The sequence below is a fragment of the Rhinatrema bivittatum genome, chromosome 6, assembly GCF_901001135.1.
Source record: "Rhinatrema bivittatum chromosome 6, aRhiBiv1.1, whole genome shotgun sequence".
NCBI lineage: Eukaryota > Metazoa > Chordata > Amphibia > Gymnophiona > Rhinatrematidae > Rhinatrema > Rhinatrema bivittatum.
The window spans coordinates 183,449,628-183,468,975 of record NC_042620.1 but is presented as its reverse complement, the minus strand read 5'-3'; the positions used below and the strand labels follow the sequence as shown (position 1 = coordinate 183,468,975).

The following is a 19,348-nucleotide window of genomic DNA, read 5'->3' as shown; positions in this document are numbered from 1 at the left end:
TGCTGTTGAAGCAGAGAGCCATGCTGGCTGTGCATCGAAAGTGAAGTATCAGGCACATTTGGTTTGGGGTAGTAACCGCCGTAACAAGCCAGCTACTCCCCGCTTTGTGAGTGCGAACCCTCTTTTCTTCTCCCCTGCCGTTGAAGCAGAGAGCTCTGCTGGATGTGTGAAGTATCAGTTTTTCTTCTCCCCTGCCGTTGAATCAGAGAACTATGCTGTATATGCATTGAAAGTGAAGTATCAGGCTTATTTGATTTGGGGTAGTAACCGCCGTAACAAGCCAGCTACTCCCCTCTTTGTGAGTGTGAATCCTTTTTCCACATTTCCTCTTGCTGTTGAAGCTTAGAGCGATGTTGGAGTCACAGTAAGCATGTGTATGTTTATTTAATAAGGGTATTGACTCCAGGCAGTAGCAATCATTCTGGCGAGTCACCCACTCTTCATTGGGTAGTAGCACCTAATATGGAACCTAACATTGTGTAACTATAGCATGGGTTATTTTTTCCTATATGCATCACCTTGCACTTGCTCACATTAAATTTCATCTGCCATTTTGATGCCCAATGGGTCAGAGCATCCTGTCTCATGGCCTGGAGAATGTATATTGTGCACCCTCAAAAGTTTTTTTTTCATCAAGTCTTTCATTTTTTTTTAGTAACTTTTAGTAATCATAAGAAGTAGATCTTAGTATTGTGTTGATACTAAAGAGGAATTACAGAAAAGCAGTATTTTCTGTTTTTTTGGTTGAGCCCTTGATGCGCGGTATGACTTTACACCAGCTCTGTGGCTGGCATTTTTTGCATCGGGGGTAATAAAGAATAGCCTCATTTACATGGCATTTACATGTGATGAGTGCTATTAGCTACTCGTTTATTTGGACACGGTAATCCCCTTTATTACATCGGATGTTAGTCTAGCACATCCAAAACGCGCGTCCAACCACGGTATAACCTGTACGCTAGGCTGAGTGCACTTTATTGCATCGGCTTGCCAGATACTAGGAAAACATAAGAAATCTCATGCTGGGTCAGAGCAAAGGTCCATCAAGCCCAGCATCCTGTCTCAGGCAGTGGCCAGTCTAGGCTGTAAGGCTCTGCCAAATCAAGTCTGTTTCATATTGCTGTCCCTAAGTATTTCAAGGTAGAGAAACCACTCCAGTCAGTCTAGATAATAAATATTTATGGACCTGTCCTCCAAAAAACTTGTCCATACCTAGTAGCCTTAACCACATTTTCTGAGAACAAGTTGACTAAAAAAATATTTTCTTAAAGTTTTTAAAATCTGCTGCCTGTTAGTTTCATACAGGGTCCCCAAGTCCTAGTACTATTTTATAGCATAAATAAATGTTTCCAAATTAACCTAAGAATATAAGAAATTGCCATACTGGGTCAGACAGAGGTTCTATCAAGCCCAGCATCCTGTTTCCAACAGTGGCCAATCCAGGTTACAAGTACCTGGTAAATACCCAAACACTAAGTAGATCCCATGCTACTGATGCCAGTAATAGCAGAGGTTATTCCCTAAATCAACTTGATTAATAGCAATTAATGGACTTTTCCTCCAAGAACTTATCCAAACCTTTCCTAAACCCAGCTACACTATCTGCACTAACCATATCCTCTGGCAACTAATTCCAGAGCTTAATTGTACTTTGAGTGAAAAATAATTTTCTCTGATTAGTTTTAAATGTGCTACTTGCTAACTTCATGGACTGCCTCCTAGTTCTTCTATTATCCGAAAGAGTAAATAACTGATTCAAATCTACCTGTTCTAGACCTTTTATGATTTTAAAGACCTCTATCATATACCCCCTGTTATGAATCAGAAGGTGGACCCCTATTCCGAGGTAGAGTCAGTGCTACCTAGAAGGAAAGCAATCCCTTTAGGTCTCTACCGTCGAAGGGCAAGGCCGCAAGCTGTAGTTGTTGCACAAAGGCTTCATCCTGGAAGCTCGAGATCCCCCCAGGAGAAGCCCGTAGGGATCCGGCCGCTGTGACTTAGGAGACTCTTGAAGACTGAAGAAAGGTCTGGATGCAGGAGCCTCCTGCGGGTCGTGGGTTCCAGATGGCTGGCGCCTCCAGCAGGTCGTAGTGGTCAGAGGATGGAGTCACAGAGTAGTCCAAAGCCGGTCCGAGGGTTTGGTACACAAGAGAGGTCGAAGCCCAGTCCAAGATCAAAGCAGGAGAAGGGTCCGAAGCCAGTCCAGGAGAAATCAGGAGAAGGGTTGCAAGCAGTACCAGGATCAAGCCAGAGAAACATGCACGCCGCTCCAGAGGTCAGAAGCCAAGAGTCAATCCACAGAGCAGGGAAGCAGGATGAAGAACCAAGGTCTGAGAGTCAGACCTTGCCTTAAGTACAGGATGTCAGGGGAGGAGTCTCAGGAGGAGCCATGACTATTTCCTGTCATAGCTCCTTTAAGAATTCAGCTCAGCCGCACGCGCGGCTCTAGAGAGACAGAGGGGAGGAGCCTGATCCGACCGAGGAACCAAGCAGCCGAGCCTGGCCGCGGAAGCCGCCGTAAACACAACTAAGGGACTGCTTGCAGTCACAGAAGCCCCAAACAACATCCGGCACCTCGAGTGAGTTATTTGTGCCACGACCGCCGACCCGACCCTGATTTCGGCCCACTGCAACCGGCGGCCATGACACCCGGTCCTGGTCGTGGTGTGCCACGGCCGACGGTGCTAATACCCCCTCAGGCGTCTTTTCTCTAAGCTGAACATCCCTAACCTCTTTGGCCTTCCTCATAGGGGAGCTATTCCATCCCCTTTATCATTTTGGTTGCCCTTCTCTGTACCTTCTCTATCGCAACTATATCTTTTTTGAGATGCGGCGACCAGAATTGTACACAGTACTCAAGGTGCAGTCTCACCATGGAGCGATACAGAGGCATTGTGACATTTTCCGTTTTATTCACCGGTCCCTTCCTAATAATTCCTAATAATTCCCAACATTCTCTTTGCTTTTTTGACTGCCTCAGCATACTGAGCCGAATAGGCACTATGATGTCTAGATCTTTTTCCTGGGTGGTAGCTCCTAATATGGAACCTAACATTGTATAACATCTGCATGGGTGTTATGTTCGGTGTGTCTAGAACTAGGTAGTGGGCCCTTGGGTGTGGGAAGAGCTGACTCCACCCACAGGGAGGAGCCCTGTGGGGACTCACCACGACAGGCGGGGTCTCAGCAGTGATGGACAACAGAGGCAAATAGCTTTAATATACTGTAATGATAACCCAAGGAGCAGGTTAAGGTACTCAGTCCAAGTATAGGCCTGCTAGCTGGTCTTCCGGTAGTGATCCGCAGTGTGGGGTAGTCTGAGAAGTACTTCCTCTTGCTGTAGCTTGTGTAGATTACCTCTCGTAGTGGTCTGCAGAGCGGGGTAGGCCGGAGGGTGAGGCTGTAAGGTACACAAGGAAGTATGGATCCGGTAGCAGCCCACAGCACGGGGTAACCTGGGAAATACCTTCTCTTGGCAGAGCTTGTGCAGGTGACCTCCGGTAGTGGACCGCAGCACGGAATAAGCCGAAAGCCGATGATGAAGGTTGTACAAATGGTACGGATCCGGTAGAGGTCCGCAGAGCGGGGTAACCTGAGAATCCAATCAGCGAAGGTAGAGGAATTTGAAGAGCAGGCTCTGTACTCACACAGCACTGAAGTAGCAGGTTGAGGAGTGGACACCGAGGAGACCTAGAACATGAGCAGAGAGAGATCATCCGAGAAGCGGTGCTAGGCTCACTGGAAGAAACGTGAGAAAGAGTGGTTCTCCGAGGAGTGGATAGCCCTGGGTATGGCAAGCCCCCCGAGGAACGGGTACTGAGGTTACCCAGACAGGAACAGCGAAGCAAAGTCCCAGTATGGTGGAATAAGCAGGGCAGGAATCCTTGCTAACTCATTGAATGAAAAGTTAGCTGAACTTAAGTATGGTGAGCAGATGATGTCAGGCGGTGGGGATGCCCCCGAGGTTCTTGCCATGATGTGTACAAGAAGGGGGCAGGCATGCATGCTCGCGTGCCCTAGGTTACCCCGGATACAACATGGCTGCCGGGAGCGCCCATGCTGTCCCAGGAACGCCACGAGGGTAGGAGTGCGGAAGCAGAGGTGGCCATCCTCCCCAGACTAGGAGCTGTTGGCAGAAAAGAGGTGAGCAGCAAAGGTCACAGCCATCTGCGACCAACGGGCGCAAAAGTACCCCCCTTCTTAGGGTCCCTCCCTGGGGGTTTCGGTTTCTTAGGATGAGTGAGGTGGAACTGATGTAGCATATTTTTGGCCAAGATATTGGCAGCAGGCTCCCAGCTGTTCTCCTCTGGTCCGTATCCCTCCCAGGAAATGAGATATTCCCAATGCTTTCCTCTTTTGCGCACATCCAAGATGTCATCTACTTTGTATGCGATGTTCTCTTCAGCATCAACTTGTTGAGGTTCCGGAGTCTTATGAGAGAACTCTGAGAGGATGAGTGGTTTCAGGAGTGAAACGTGGAAAGCATTGTGTATTTTCTTCGAGGGTGGCAACTTCAAGCTGTAAGTTAAGGGTCCCAGGCGGCAAAGGACAGTGAATGGACCAATGTACCGTGGAGCAAATCGAACCAAAGGCAGCTTGAGCCGAATGTATTTGGTTCTGAGCCAGACCTTATCTCCTGGCTTAAACTGGGAAGTTGCTTGATGGTGAGCATCATAGAATCTCTTGGCCCGTTGTCCAGCTTTGTATAGAAGCTCCTTGGTTTGAGTCCAAAGTTGATGAATCTCTTCAGCAGTCGCTTGGGCAGACAATGGTATGGGAAGTGGTGGAAGTGGTTGACTGCCATAAACGATCTGAAATGGGGTAGATCCAGTGGCAGACACCGGATGCGAATTTAAGGCAAATTCAGCCCAGGGTAGCATCTCTGCCCAATCACTCTGCCTAGAGTTGACATAGGCATGGATGAACTGTTTGAGGGTTCTGTTCATTCTCTCTGTTTGTCCATTAGATTGGGGGTGATAGGCAGAAGTCAAATCTAATGCAATGTCAAACTTACGACACAGCGCCCTCCAGAACTTGGCAGTGAACTGAACACCTCTGTCTGACATGATATGTTTGGGCATCCCATGTAGTCGAAAAATATGCCACACAAATAGTTTGGCAGTTCTGGGGCAGATGGCAGGCCAGGTAAAGCCACAAAGTGCACCATTTTTGAGAAGCAGTCCACGGTGACCATATTGTATTGTTCCCATTGGTTGGTGGCAAATCGACAACGAAGTCGGTCGCAATGTGTGTTCATGGTTCGTCAGGAATGGGCAACAGTTGGAGAAGGCCCCAAGGACAGCCGGCAGGAGGTTTTTGCCTAGCGCAGGTAGCGCAGGACTCCATGTATGCTTGGACATCCTTCTTCATAGACGGCCATCAATAATATTGCTGTAGGGTAACAGGAGTATGGGCTTGTCCTGGATGGTCTGCTAACTTAGAATCGTGGGCCCAATTCAGTAGCTTTTTCCTTAGTGTCTGAGGCACCACTGTTTTGCCTGTGGAACTGAATCGATAGCAGCCAGCACTATCTTCTCGGGGTCAATGATGGATGTGGTTCGTCTGGCACATCTTCAGGAGTAAAAGAGCATAAGAGAGCATCAGCCCGGACATTCTTGTCTGCAGGACGATATTTAAGCAGGAAATTGAACCGGTTGAAGAATAGTGATCATCGAGCTTGGCGGTGATTAAGTCTCTGAGCATGACAGAGATATTCCAAGTTCTTGTGATCGGTGAACACGGTTATCTGGTGTTGAGCTCTTTCTAACCAGGGGCGCCATTCTTCGAACACAAGCTTGATAGCTAGCAATTCCATATCGCCAATGCCATAATTTCTCTCTGCTGGCGAGAAGCGCCTAGAGAAGAATGAGCAGGGGTGTAGAACATGTGTATCACTGTGCTGACTAAGCATGGCCCCCACGCCGACATCAGAGGCATCGACCTCAACAATGAATGGGCGATGAGGATCAGGGTGGCATAAGCAGGGTTCCTTGAGGAATGCTTCCTTGAGCACTTGAAATGCAGAGGTGGCCTCTGGAGACCATTGTGAAGGGTTAGCCCCTTTTTTAGTCATCGCGGTGAGTGGTGCGGTCAAGGTGGAATAGCCCTTGATAAAAGTGCGATAATAATTTGTAAAACCACGGAAGCGGCGTAAAGCCTTAATATTGTTGGGTTGAGGCCAGTCTTGTATGCTTTTTGTCTTCTGGGGATCCATCTGAAAACCCTTACTGGACACGATGTAGCCAAGGAAAGGAACAGACTCTTGGTGGAAAGCACACTTCTCAAACTTGGCATATAGACGATTATTCCAGAGACTCTGTAAGACAGTGATGACATCTGCTTGATGGGTTTTGCACATCACGGGAGAAGATAAGGATATTGTCAGGTATACAACCACACACTGGTATAGCAGGTCTCGCAAGATGTCATTCATCATATTTTGAAATACGGCTGGGGCGTTGCACAGGCCAAAAAGCATAACCAAATATTCAAAGAGGCCATCGTGGGTATTGAAGGCCATTTTCCATTCGTTCCCTTGATGGATACGAATGAGATTCTAGGCGCCCTTCAGAACCAATTTCGTAAAAATCTTTGTCCCCTGGAGCCGATCGAACAGTTCTGAAATTAGCGGCAAAGGGTACCGGTCTTTGATGGTGATCTCATTCAGACCTCTATAATCAATGCAAGGGCAAAGGGATCCATCCTTCTTGCCAACAAAAAGGAATCCGGCTCCTGCCGGAGACTTAGAAGGTCTAATAAATCCTTTCTGCAGATTTTCTTGGATATAGAGCGACATGACCTCAGTCTCAGATAAGGAGAGTGGTAAATTCTTCCTCTGGGAGGCTCTGAATCAGGTTTTAGGTTGATTGCACAGTCGAATGGTCTATGCGGTGGAAGCACGTCTGCAGCTTGCTTTGAAAATACGTCCTGAAATGCGGCGTACTGGGGTAGTAGACCAGGAGGCGTAGAAGTAGTAACCATACATGGCAGTGGAGTTATTTTTTTTAGACATCTGTCATGACAATCAGGTCCCATTGTGATAACTCCATAGAAAACCAGTTGAACTAGGGAGAGTGGTCTTGTAGCCATGGTATGCCAAGCACTATGGGATGGATGACCTTTTCAAGAACCAAGAATGTAATGGTCTCTGTGTATAGGGATCCTGTTCGTAGGAAAATAGGTTGAGTAATAAGTGAAACCTCTCCTGGCAATGGCTCGCCGGGTATGGACGTGAGGAGCAGCGGTGTGGACACTGGCTCAGTGGGAAGTCATAGGTGTTCTACTAATTTTTTCAGAATAAAATTCCCACCTGCACCTGAGTCAACCAGTGCTTGAGTGGCAAATTCAAGAGGTCCAGAGATGATGGAGACAGGAAGGGTTAGTAGAGGAGAAGGGGCAGTCAGACCTAGGAAGAGTCCTCCAGCAGATCCTAGGTCTGCGTGTTTCCTGGACAGATAGGACAAGTCTGGACTGCATGGCCCGTCTTCCCGCAGTATTTATTTATTTTTATTTAAACTCTTTTCTATACCGTCATTAAGCTAGTAGCTGTCACAACGGTTAACAATGAGGCACATAAATTAATGTTGCTAAATGCGTTTATTATAACTAGACAGGTGCCTGTAAGTTACGGTACATAGTTTTATAATAACTATAGGATGATAAGTGAGATAGAAATGCTTAGTACATACAGAGGCCCTTCTTTTTACGATAGCGTCTCTCCTTGGCGGTCAAGTGACTATGGCCTAACTGCATAGGTTCATCTTCCTCCTCCGGATTAGGTAAAGACTGGACCGGTGCTGGTGGTGGGAGTCGAGAATGGGATCCTCCCGATACATGCTTCTTAAGAGGTTTTACATCAACCGAGCGTTCTCGTATACGGTGATTAATATGCCCAGCAAGGTCCATAAGAGAGCTTAAAGTGTCGAGTAACTCCTGGGCAGCAAGTTCATCTTTTATATGGGACTTGAGTCCTCATAGAAATATAGCTTTCAAACAGCCTGAGTCCCATAGAAGTTCGGAAGACAGTGTTTTGAATTCAATCATGTAGTCCGGGAGTGGTTTGGTACCTTGTTGAAGGTTCAGGAGAGCGGAACCAGCAATGGACTGGTGATCGAGGGTCATCAAATACTGACCTGAAAAGAACCAGAAACCTAGGCATGTAATTAAGAATTGGATCATTGCGTTCCCAAAGAGGTGAAGCCCAAGCCAGGTCTTTTCCATCCAACAAGGATAAAATGTATGTAGTCTTGGTAGCAGCAGTAGGGAAATACACCGGTTGTAAGGAGAAGTGCATTCAGCACTGATTTAGAAAGCCCCTACATAACAGGGAGTCTCCTGAGAAACGTGTAGGGGCTGGCAGAGGAACTGCTGATTAAAGGCAGTAGCTAAAGTGTCAAGAATCCTTTGTTGTTCTGTAATCCATTGGGCCAGGCCAAGGATGCCTGCAAGGCTGAAAGCTAAGCCGGGTCCATAGAGTTAGCAATCTGTTATGTTCAGTGTGTCTGGAACTAGGTAGTAGGCCCTTGGGTCGTGGCAAGAGCTGACTCCACCCACAGGGAGGAGCCCTGTGGGGACTCACCACGACAGGCGGGGTCTCAGCAGTGATGGATAACAGAGGTAAATAGCTTTATTATACTGTAATGAGAACCCGAGGAGTGGGTTAAGGTACTCAGTCCAAGTATAGGCCTGCTAGCTGGTCTTCCGGTAGTGATCCGCAGTGTGGGGTAGTCCGAGAAGTACTTCCTCTTGCTGTAGCTTGTGAAGATTATCTCCGGTAGTGGTCCGCAGAGCAGGTTAGGCTGGAGGCTTAGGCTGGAAAGTAGACAAGGCAGTATGGATCTGGTAGCAGCCCGCAGGGTGGGGTAACCCGGGAAATACCTTCTCTTGGCAGAGCTTGTGCAGGTGACCTCCGGTAGTGGTCCACAGAGCGGAGTAAGCTGGAAGCCGATGATGAAGGTTGCACAAATGGTACGGATCCGGTAGTGGTCCACAGAGCGGGATAACCCAAGAATCCAATCAGCGAAGGTAGAGGAATGTGAAGAGCAGGCTCTGTACTCACACGGCACTGAGGTTGAGGAGTGGACACCGAGGAGACCTGGAACATGAGCAGAGAGAGGTCATCCAAGAAGCGGTGCTAGGCTCACTGGAAGAGAAGTGAGAAAGTTAGAGTGGCTCTTCGAGGAGCAGATAGCCCTGGGTACGGCAAGGCCCCCGAGGAGCAGGTACCGAGGTTACCCAGACAGGAACAGCAAAGTGAAGCCCCAGTATGTCGGAATAAGCAGGACAGGAATCCTTGCTAACTCACTGAATGAAAAGTCAGCTGAGCTTAAGTATGGTGAGCTGATGACGTCATGCGGTGGGGATGCCCCTAAGGTTCCCACCATGACGTGTACAAGAAGGGGGCAGGCGCACGCGCGCATGCCCTAGATTACCCCGGATGCAAGATGGCTGCTGGGAGCGCCCATGCTGTCCCGGGAACGCCACGAGTGTCGGAGTGCGGAAGCAGAGGCGGCCATCCTCCCCAGACTAGGAGCTGTCGGCAGAAAAGAGGTGAGCAGCAAAGGTTGCAGCTGTCTGCGACCGATGGGCACAACAATGAGTTATTCTTCCCTATATGCAACACCTTGCACTTGTCCACATTAAATTTCATCTGCCATTTGAATGCCCAATCTTCCAGTCTCGCAAGGTCCTCCTGCAATTTATCACAATTTGCTGTGATTTAACTACTCTGAATAATTTTGTATCATCTGCAAATTTGATAACCTCACTCACTATATTCCTTTCCAGATCACTTATTAATATATCGAAAAGCACCGGTCCAAGTGCAGATCCCTGAGGCACTCCACTGTTTACCCTTTTCCACTGAGAAAATTGACCATTTAATCCTACTCTCTGTTTCCTGTCTTTTAACCAGTTTGTAATCCACAAAAGGACATTGTCTCCTGACCCTTGACTTTTTAGTTTTCTTAGAAGCCTCTCATGAAGAACTTTGTCAAACGTCTTCTGAAATCCAAGTACACTACATCTACTGGTTCACCTTTATTCACAGCTTTATTAACCCCTTCAAAAAAATGAAGCAGATTTGTGAGGCAAGACTTTCCTTGGGTAAATCCCTGTTAACTGTGTTCCATTAAACCATGTCTTTCTATATGCTCTGTTATTTTGATCTTTAGAATAGTTTCCACTACTTTTCCCGGCACTGAAGTCAGGCTCACTGGTTTATAGTTTCCTGGATTGCCCCTGGAGCCCTTTTTAAATATTGGGGTTACATTGGCCACTCTCCAGTCTTAAGGTACAATGGATGATTTTAATGATAGTGTTGTGAATCTGCCCGCATGCTGCGGGCAGACTCCCCACTTACTGGCTCAGTTCGCGGCAGGCCGCTGCTGCCGCCATCCCCTGCAGCCCGGAGGTCGCAGCAGCTCCTGCCCTGCTCGGCAGGGCCGGCCCCACCGAGCAGCCGCCTCGGCCCGACGCCCACCGACTCCCGTCATCTTCGGCCCCGTCAGATGGCAAAAGGCCGTCCTGAAGCTTGCCTGCTCCTTCCTGCTCTCTGCGTGGCCGGGTGCCACTGTCCATGGTCCTGTGTTCTCTGCTTCAGCCTTCCTTAGGTGCCGGTGCACACCTCTTCACTGTATTTAAAGGGCCCGCGGCCGGATGTGCCTAGGGCTCCACTTGATGACAACTTCCTGCTTCAGCCCTATAAGAGGGCCCTTTCTTCAGTTGTTCCTGGACTTCGGATCGGGTTCCACAGTCGTCTGTATCTTCTGACCGGTCCAGGTCCTCCGTGGTCTTCTTCTGCTTTGACGGCTTCGTCTCCATGTTCCAGATGTCCTTCGTCCAGGTCTTCAGTCGTCTTCCATGTTCCAAATGTCCTTCGTCCAGGTCTTCAGTTGTCTTCATGTTCCTGATGTCTTCTGTCCCTATCGTCAGATGTCTTCGTGTTCCTGGTGCCTGATGTTCTGGTCTTCTGTTCTCTCGATGTTCCTGATGTCCTCGCCTTTGACTCTGCCTCCATGCCTTGGTTCCCAGATGTCCACCTTCCTGGCATACTGCTGTCTTGGTCCGTGACCAGTCCCACGGGTGGGCTGTGAGGGCGCCTCATGGTACAAGGCCATCCTCATCTCCGCAGCGCAACCCTCTGCAAGACTTCCTGCTTCAGTCCGTTGTTTTTAATCCTTGAGAATCGAATCCTGCTTCAGTCTTGTCCTAGTCTTCAGAGCCTATTGCAAACCTGCGTCCGTCCATGTTAAGTTTCTGTTTGAACCTGCTCTGAGTCTGGCGTGGTCAGTGACCAGTCCCGCGGGGTCTGTGTAGGGCACGTCCCAGGGCAGGCCTCTTCAGGACCTTCGTCATGTCCTGGTCAGCCCACTATTCCTCCTGGAGTCCGCATCGAGCCCAGCATGGTCCACGACCAGTCCCACGGGTGGACTATGTAGGGCACGCTGCGTCAAGTCTCGAACCAGTTCTTGACCTTTGCTTCAGCCCTCGTCTACAGTGTCTCACTTCAGCCCTCATCTATGATGTCTTTGCTCCAGCCCTCGTCTGTGATGTCTTTGCTCCAGCCCTAGTTCAAAGTCTTCTGTGTTCTAAGGACTTCATCTGCCCTTGTCCTCTAACCAGCCTGCCGCCTATTGCTATACCCAGCGGCAGGTCCGAAAGCGCTTGGAATGGTCGGAGGACTGTTCATCAATCGACATTTCGTTGTTGGTCATCCTGGGGCATGCAGGTCCAGTAGAGGGTCAGACCTAGGACCCCTGTTCTTGTCTCAGCCTTGTCCTGCTCTTGTTACCTGTACTCGCACCAGCTCACCTCCCGCGGTGTGTCTTGGAGTTGTTCCCTGGGTCATGCCGTGGCCCAAGGGCTCACAACACCCGCTATAGAAACGACCGCGCCTCCGCGCTCATAACAGATAGGTTACACATTTTAACTAATAGATCTGAAATTTCATTTTTGAGTTCCTTCAGAACCCTGGGATGCATACCATCTGGTCCAGGTGATTTGCTACTCTTTAATTTGTCAATCTGGCAAACTACATCTTCCATGTTCATAGTGATTTGGTTCAGTTCATCTGGCTCATCACGCTTGAAAACCATCTCCGGAACCGATATCTCCCCAACATCTTCATTAGTAAACACAGAAGCAAAGAATTCATTTAGTCTTTCTGCAATGGCCTTATCTTCCCTAAGTGCCCCTTTAACCTCTCGGTCATCTAACGGTCCAACCGACTCCCTCACAGGTTTCTTGCTTCAGATATATTTTTAAAAGTTTTTATTATGAGCTTTTACCTGTACGGCCAACTACATTTCAAATTCTGCCTTAGCCCTCTTATCAGTGTTTTACACTTAATTTGAGAATGCTTATGCTTTTTCCTATTTTCTTTAGATGGATCCTTCTTCAAATGTTTGAATGATGTTTTTTGGCTAAAATAGTCTCTTTCACCTCACCTTTTAACCATGCCGATAATTGTTCTATATTACACATAATTTTATAATCCCTTCTAAGTTGTTTCTTCTCAAAGCTGAAGAGCCCTAACCTGTTTAGCCTTTCTTTATAAGTGAGCCATTTCATTCCCATAATAATTTTTGCTATATCTTTTTTGAGGTGTGATGACCAGAATTGCATACAATACTCAAGATGTTGCTATACAATACAGACTGAGGCATTATTATATACCCAGTTTTGTTTTCTAGTCCTTTCTAAATAATTATTAACATTCTATTTGCTTTTTTTGACTATCATCCCACACTGAGCTGAAGATTTCAACATGTTGTTTACAATGACCCCCATGTTCCTTTTCCTGGGTTATAACTCCTTATTTGGAGTACAGTGCAGCCCTGCCCCAATCTAGACTTGGGCACAGGGGCTCATACGGAGGGTAACGGACCAGATCAGGTCCCATGATCTCCTGGGGGTTCTCTCACAGGGGAAAAAGAGCTCCTTTTCAAAACCTCTAGGGTTTCTTTTTCTTCAATTCATCAGTCCAGTCAACATCAAAATTACCACTCAGACTCTGGATTTGTTGTTCAAAAAATAAAGGTCCTTTTACTGGCATTGAAAATAGGCAACACAAAGTCCAAAGATACTAGTACACTAGTGAATAATGCACCATACTACAAACAAGTGCAAAAAAGTACAAAAAATACTCAGTCTTTTTCAGTAGAGAGGTCTGCTGTCTGGGGTAGGGACCCTCACTTCCCTGGGTCTTTCCCCTGTACCTGTTCTGTAGGGCAGACTATCCTCTTTTTTTTCTTTCGCCAGCTTCTTGCACTCTGATGATCTTCTAGCTGAACTCCTGTGTCAGAGAGGAACTCCACCAGACCTCACCTCTTTTGGGTAGTTTCCTTTTCTCTCAAAAACACCCACCACTGTGGGCCAGTCCTCTCTGTAATCACTTCTCCAATAATTTCTTCAGGAACCAATGCAGTTTCTTCCTTCCACTTTACTCCTAAGACTTCTTCTAGTTTGTTCACCCTAGTCTTTCACTTCTCCTGGACTCTGAGACTCATTCCCTTCAGAATGGACTAATTCTGCTTTTCTTCTATCCAAGAACCTTCCTTGAGGAGGGAACAGGCCCCTGGCACCCTTCTGTAAAGAGAAATGAGTACTCAGACTCCAACTCATGGAACCCGACTACATACTCCTCTTCTGAAAACCCTCCACAAGAAGAGGTACTCCTGACTCCTTCATCCCTTAGGGGAACTAAGGCTGATTCCCTTTACATCACTTGGATGTAAGAGTTTTATTCAGACTCAAAACACCTCACACTGGGGAGCAACACACCTCCTTAACACACCTACTTACGCTAACCTTACAATAGGGTCAGGGTCTGGTAAGGCCACTGACTAACTTACAGGTACAATAGTCTGTTGAGACCATCGTGGCCATTTAATTTAAGGGTGACACTACTAGTAATGGGCAGAATTGGGGTCCCCTTATGCCAGCACTGTATATACATAGAGGATAACTTTCAAACCTATTTGCATTACGGAATTTGTGTGTATAAGTGGATGCGCAGAGATGTATCCTAGTATTTTCTAAACTGCAGTGGGCTGTGCAATAGTTTTATAAAATACTACGTAGATCAGCTCTGAATGCATGCACATAAGTTTCAGTATGTGCAAATATTTGCAATGCATTGAAAGCACATACTTTCTCTACCTATTTTATAAACATACACATGTATATTTTATGCACAAAAAATATGTATGCAAACAATATTTTGGAGCAGTTCAGTTGCCTTAGACTATTTTGCTTCATACTAACAGTCCTTGGAATATTATTATCAGGATTTGGAGAGCTTGTATACAGTGCTGTATAGAGAAACATAGTAGACAGCCCCTACTCCTTAGTGCATACAGTCTAGTCAAGATAGACAGGAACAGAACAAGAAAGAAATTGATTGGGGAGGAAGTTCACATCGTTGTAGTGCTGGAGGAAGAGTACTGATTGGAATAAAGTTAATTGGGAACTAGCTGCCTGTGGAACAAAACGGACTTAGTGATGTGGGTTATGTCGCATGACCTGAGATGCAGTATGCGTGTTCTTTGAAAATGTTTCTTCCTCAGAAGATTACCTCTGAAACACCAACACAAGCTTCATTCACATTCCAGGTGGGTTCCTTCTTAGGCTGAGAGATGAGATTTAGATTTAGCTCTTGTGCTGAATCGCTGATAAGCTGTGGAGATCCATGGTTTCTGTGTCTATTGTAGATTTCCCAGCCTCCTTCCAGATCTTTGTTTGTGTGCTTCTCCTGTGTTGGAGTGCACCGACCTGCAGAGACAGGATGTGTCAGTACTGGAGCACAAAATTATGGATGTGAAACTTTGGTGAAGCTCTACTACCAGGTTTGGCAATCTAATGCCACATTCCCACTGGATGTTTTACAATTCCTTTCCCAATGCACTACGCAGAACAAGGACCAAAAAACCCAAACAAACATTGGTCCAGGAGTTAGAAACATGGCGTTAGGTTAAAAGGTTTACAGTATTTATGCATTCAAGAAGTTGAGATTTTAACATTAATGTGTTAAACAGCTATTAAGAATATGCTGGATCTTGTAGTGTATGTCCAGTAGAGAGAAAATGAGCAATACAAGATTTTCTAATACATAGTCATGGTAAGGAGGGAATTTTTTGTGTGTCTACACATCTCAAAATTGCAAAAATCAAAAGTATAGGCTAAATATTTGCAACTGTTGAGGTCCTTAGTGATATTTTTTGCCTACTTCTTAAATCTAATTCATTGTGTTTCGAAGAGTTAGGTGTCAGGGCAAAAAGAAAGCGCTGGCTGGTTTTGAACACACAGAATGCTGGTTCAGGAGGCTGAAGTTTCACCCTTGAAGCCCAGGCCAGGCCATGTGAAGAATAGCAGAGCAACACAGAGGGCGTTATATAGTATTTGAAGCCCAGACTCATGGCCACACTCCTGAGGATCCAGATGGATCCTCAGGGATCCAAAAGGGAATTTGTTGGAAACAATACGCTGTTCTGGCAAGTTGAGGACTGTGAGCTGAGATTTCTCCCTCTTCTGCTGGGACCTGAACCTCCAGACCTGGCTAAGTAGATTCTGATCTGAACTGGACCTTCCTGCTGAAGAGCTGAACTAACTATTAAGGATTATAAACCTGCTGCACTCCAAAAGTAGAAGGAGCTTACACTTATTGTTAGACATGAACTTAACCAAGGTCTAAATATTGAAAGCAATCCATTTAGGTAAGTTAGCCAGATAACACTTATCCGGCTAACTTACATGGGATATTCAGCAGCATGAATGCTGCTGAATATCCCCATATTTGGCACTATTTAGCTGGATCAGTTGTAGCTGGCTAAGTCAGACCTGCTCCATGGCAGTTCTAACTTATCCAATTAACGTAATCAGATAAGTATGAAGTGGTGGCCATTGAACAAAGCTGGATATTCAGCGGCAGCAATTTAGCCAGATAAGTCTGACTTATGTGGCTAAGTAGCATTCCAGTATCAGGTTGCAAGTGTTTAGTTGTTATTTTGAAAATAAATGCTGAACTGAACCTACAGGGGTTGTGTTTTAACATTTCCAGGTTGGCAACCTGACACATAGAAATAATGGCTATCCCCTTTAGCCTTAACCTCTCTTCATAAAATAAAACAAATCAGATTGACAAAAGAGGCTTTTAATGATCCAATTCACAATTATCTAAGAAACCCCAGATTCGGGAGCAAGCTATGCTCCAGTGGGGCCATAAAAGTATGTCTCTTTGGGGCTGGTACCTCAGGCTAGCTCTTGCAATATTTCTTTTTGCCAGGTCCTGAATCCTTTTTCTAGGGGGGGGGAGGGGACAAAGATCTCTTTCAGGGCCCTAAGTATGGCTTGCATGAACCTTCCTCTTTACCTCTGGAGAATTGTGCCCCTCTTTCTCAATATGTGTGCAGCCTCTCACGAAAAAAAAAAAAAAATACCACTCTGGAATTACTGTGTTAGTGTCCAAATAAAAGTTTTTACTCATGGGAAAATCCAGTTTGTAGAATGGCAGCAATAACAAGATCCTCTGCCCCCACAATGTCTCTCTTTGTTTCTAATAGTTACTTCTCTGGTTCTTTCAGACGCTTTCTGGATCCCAGATGGGAGGGACTCCTTGGAAACAGGAAGCTCTCCCTGCTCCAGGTAGGAAGGGGCAGCCAAAAATCTTCCTCCTGGATCTCAAACTCAAGTCCTTTTCCCTTCCAACAAAATTTAACACTGGAGTTCCTTCTTGCAACAGGTCATCACCTCCTCCTTCCTTGTTGCGGGTATGGAAGGGCAGGTCTTCCCTAACCTGGGCAGTCCAAGACACAGGGTTCCCTGTACCCGGAGTCCAGGGGGTACCCAGGGTCTCACAAGGCTCCTTACCAAGAACAATTGTCAAAACCTGAAAAACAACCCAGAGTGTAATCCCAACCAACCAGCGAGTGGACTGGAAGGAGTACCCTCCCAACCCTAATCAGGATCCCCAGGCAGGATGTGCCTGAATCCTCGGATTGTGCCTGAAAAGACAACACAGGAAAACTCCTCACTCTCTGGAGAGAGTTGCTTAAAAAACCTTTCCAGGGGAACAACCATTCCAGCACCCTCAAAGGGAGGGGCTGCATTTGAAGGGTAACCTTCCCCATTCTCTAAATTATTTTTATTCCTCCTATTATTGGTGTCCTTGTCACAAGTTTAAGAGGACCCTTTCTAGGGGGAAGAGTTTACCTGTGGTTAGAGAATGGGAAACAGTCTCAAACATGATTTCAAGACTTGTCTCTGCTCTGGGTTTTCTATGTGACTTTAGACAAGTAACCTTATCTCCCTTGGCCCCTGAGAGAGAACTCAAAACATGCCATTAGACTTAATCTTAGATTGTAAGCCCTCTGGGGATAAGGAAATACCTACAGTAACTGAATGTAATCCACTTTGAAGTGCTGAAAAAGTGCGAAAAGCGAAATATAAATCTAAATAAATAAAAATAAATAATCTGAGTTTCTAAGTCAAATTCTGTTATTTAATTGGCACTCTTCTCAAATAACTCTGTGGTAATGCTCCAAGATTGCTGTTACAAATCACTCAATTTAAAGATGCATCACAAACAAAACATGCTTCTGAATAATGCAACTGGCCAAACAAATACACAATTACTAACAGCAGCATTACTTAGTAAAGGTCCATAGGCATGAATTTCTATCCTATTTCTATCCTATTTGCACTTTGATGTACAATCATATAAAATTATTCTTTTAAACAAAAATTACTTCACTTAGATGAGCCACCATTAGACCCAACATGATATATAATGGTCCATTGCTAAGAATAAGAGCCTTTTAAAAGTAAGGTTTTGTGAATGCCGTGTTAATAATTGTTCCTATTTGCATTCAAATAAAGGCTCTCTCTTTTATTGTGAATACAAACATACAAAACATTGTTCTGCTCCCCCCCTTTTTCATTCGGATTTATATTTCATTCCTGAGCAGTTTCTCAAAGCACCTCCTGCTTTGTCAGCCCCACCTTTATGACTCTAAAGTATATCTGGGCACTGGTGTGTTGATCCTTCTCAGCCCCTCTGCAGGCATAAGACTGACACGTAAGATATGAATGCAGCATGACCAGCTGACAGAACCTAGGGAGGGAGATTTTTAAAAAGCAGGGATGTGTGGTCATAATAAAAGGTGCTCACCATTTATTACACAAACTGTTCTTTTAGCAGTCTAGCAGTGTTTCCAACCTATATTTGCATAAATTCAACTTGCTGTTTAAAATAGCCAAAAATGGGAAATTCATTTTTTCTATTGAAGTAATTCTTAAGACATAAATCTGAAAAACAGGGGAAAAATTAACTCCTTGTGTCTTACAAATACATCCTAGTGATGAATGGATAACCATCATTGAGTTCTGATTTTGTAGTTGCCTAATTATTCAATATATTTCTATGGAAATTAGAGATCGCCATCACATCGCTGCCCACATCATTGCTCATGTACCTGCTCTGAGATACTTGGCTGGCTCAAGACAGCTGGGGTAATGAAGGGAGGCAAAGACAGGCAGCAAGCGATATCGTGATGGCACAGCTGACAGGTCTTGCAGTCTCTGGCTGTGATCTCCCTTATTCGGTGGATTGTGTTTGAACAATACTGAATCCTGAATGTGTCCTGAAACACACAATGTTAATCATAGACACACTGTTCCCAAATTGTAATACATCCATGAACAAACAATGTGAATCGAGATATAACATCCCAAATCCTAATTCAGTCCTGAACACACAATCAGGACGATTCAGTAAAGACTGCGGGAGAACGGGCGCTCCATGTTGAGCGCCCACTCTCCCAATGCGTGACCAGTTACCTTGCCTGGGTACGCAATCCTATATTTAAATGAGGGGTCACACTAAAAGGAGGCGCTAGGGCCGATTATGCGCCCCTAGTGCCTCCTTGGCCCAGGAGAGGTAGCTCTGTCAGCGGGTTCAGGAAACCGCCGCTCAATTCTACGAGCATTGGTTTTCTGAACCAGCTGATAGCCATCAGTTAGGAAAACGGACGCTGGTAAAGTTGAGCATCAGTTCTCCTAACTGGACCGAATGGCACATTTTTTTTAAAATAAAAACATTTTTTTTATTTTTTACATTTTTGGTTCCTCCAACTTAATATTGCTAGGATATTAAGTCGGAGGGTGTACAGAAAAGCAGTATTTTCTTCTTTTCTGATTACTTTTCTGGGATGCACATAAATTAACGCCTGCCCTTAGGCAGGCGATAATTTATGAGCATAAAAGGTGCAGATTGGCAGCACATTTTACTTTCTGAATCCCGTATGACTAAGCCTTATCAACATGCATTTGCATGTGATGAGTGCTATTAGTT

At 45.8% G+C, this 19,348-nt stretch overlaps 1 protein-coding gene across 5 annotated transcripts in view; it reads right to left on the bottom strand.

Annotated features, from left to right (window-relative positions):
• Positions 1-19,348, bottom strand: part of KIAA2012 (KIAA2012 ortholog) — a 389,440-nt gene that overhangs the window by 281,811 nt on the left and 88,281 nt on the right. For 4 of the 5 annotated variants that reach the window (XM_029606277.1, XM_029606281.1, XM_029606279.1 and 1 more), the window contains exons 4-5: positions 18,471-18,638; positions 14,576-14,772 (exon numbers count right to left, since the gene is read on the bottom strand). In XM_029606277.1, coding sequence (XP_029462137.1) covers positions 14,576-14,772; positions 18,471-18,638 — 365 coding nt within the window. The remainder of the gene's footprint in view (positions 1-14,575; positions 14,773-18,470; positions 18,639-19,348) is intronic. The other variant, XM_029606282.1, reaches the window with a different exon arrangement.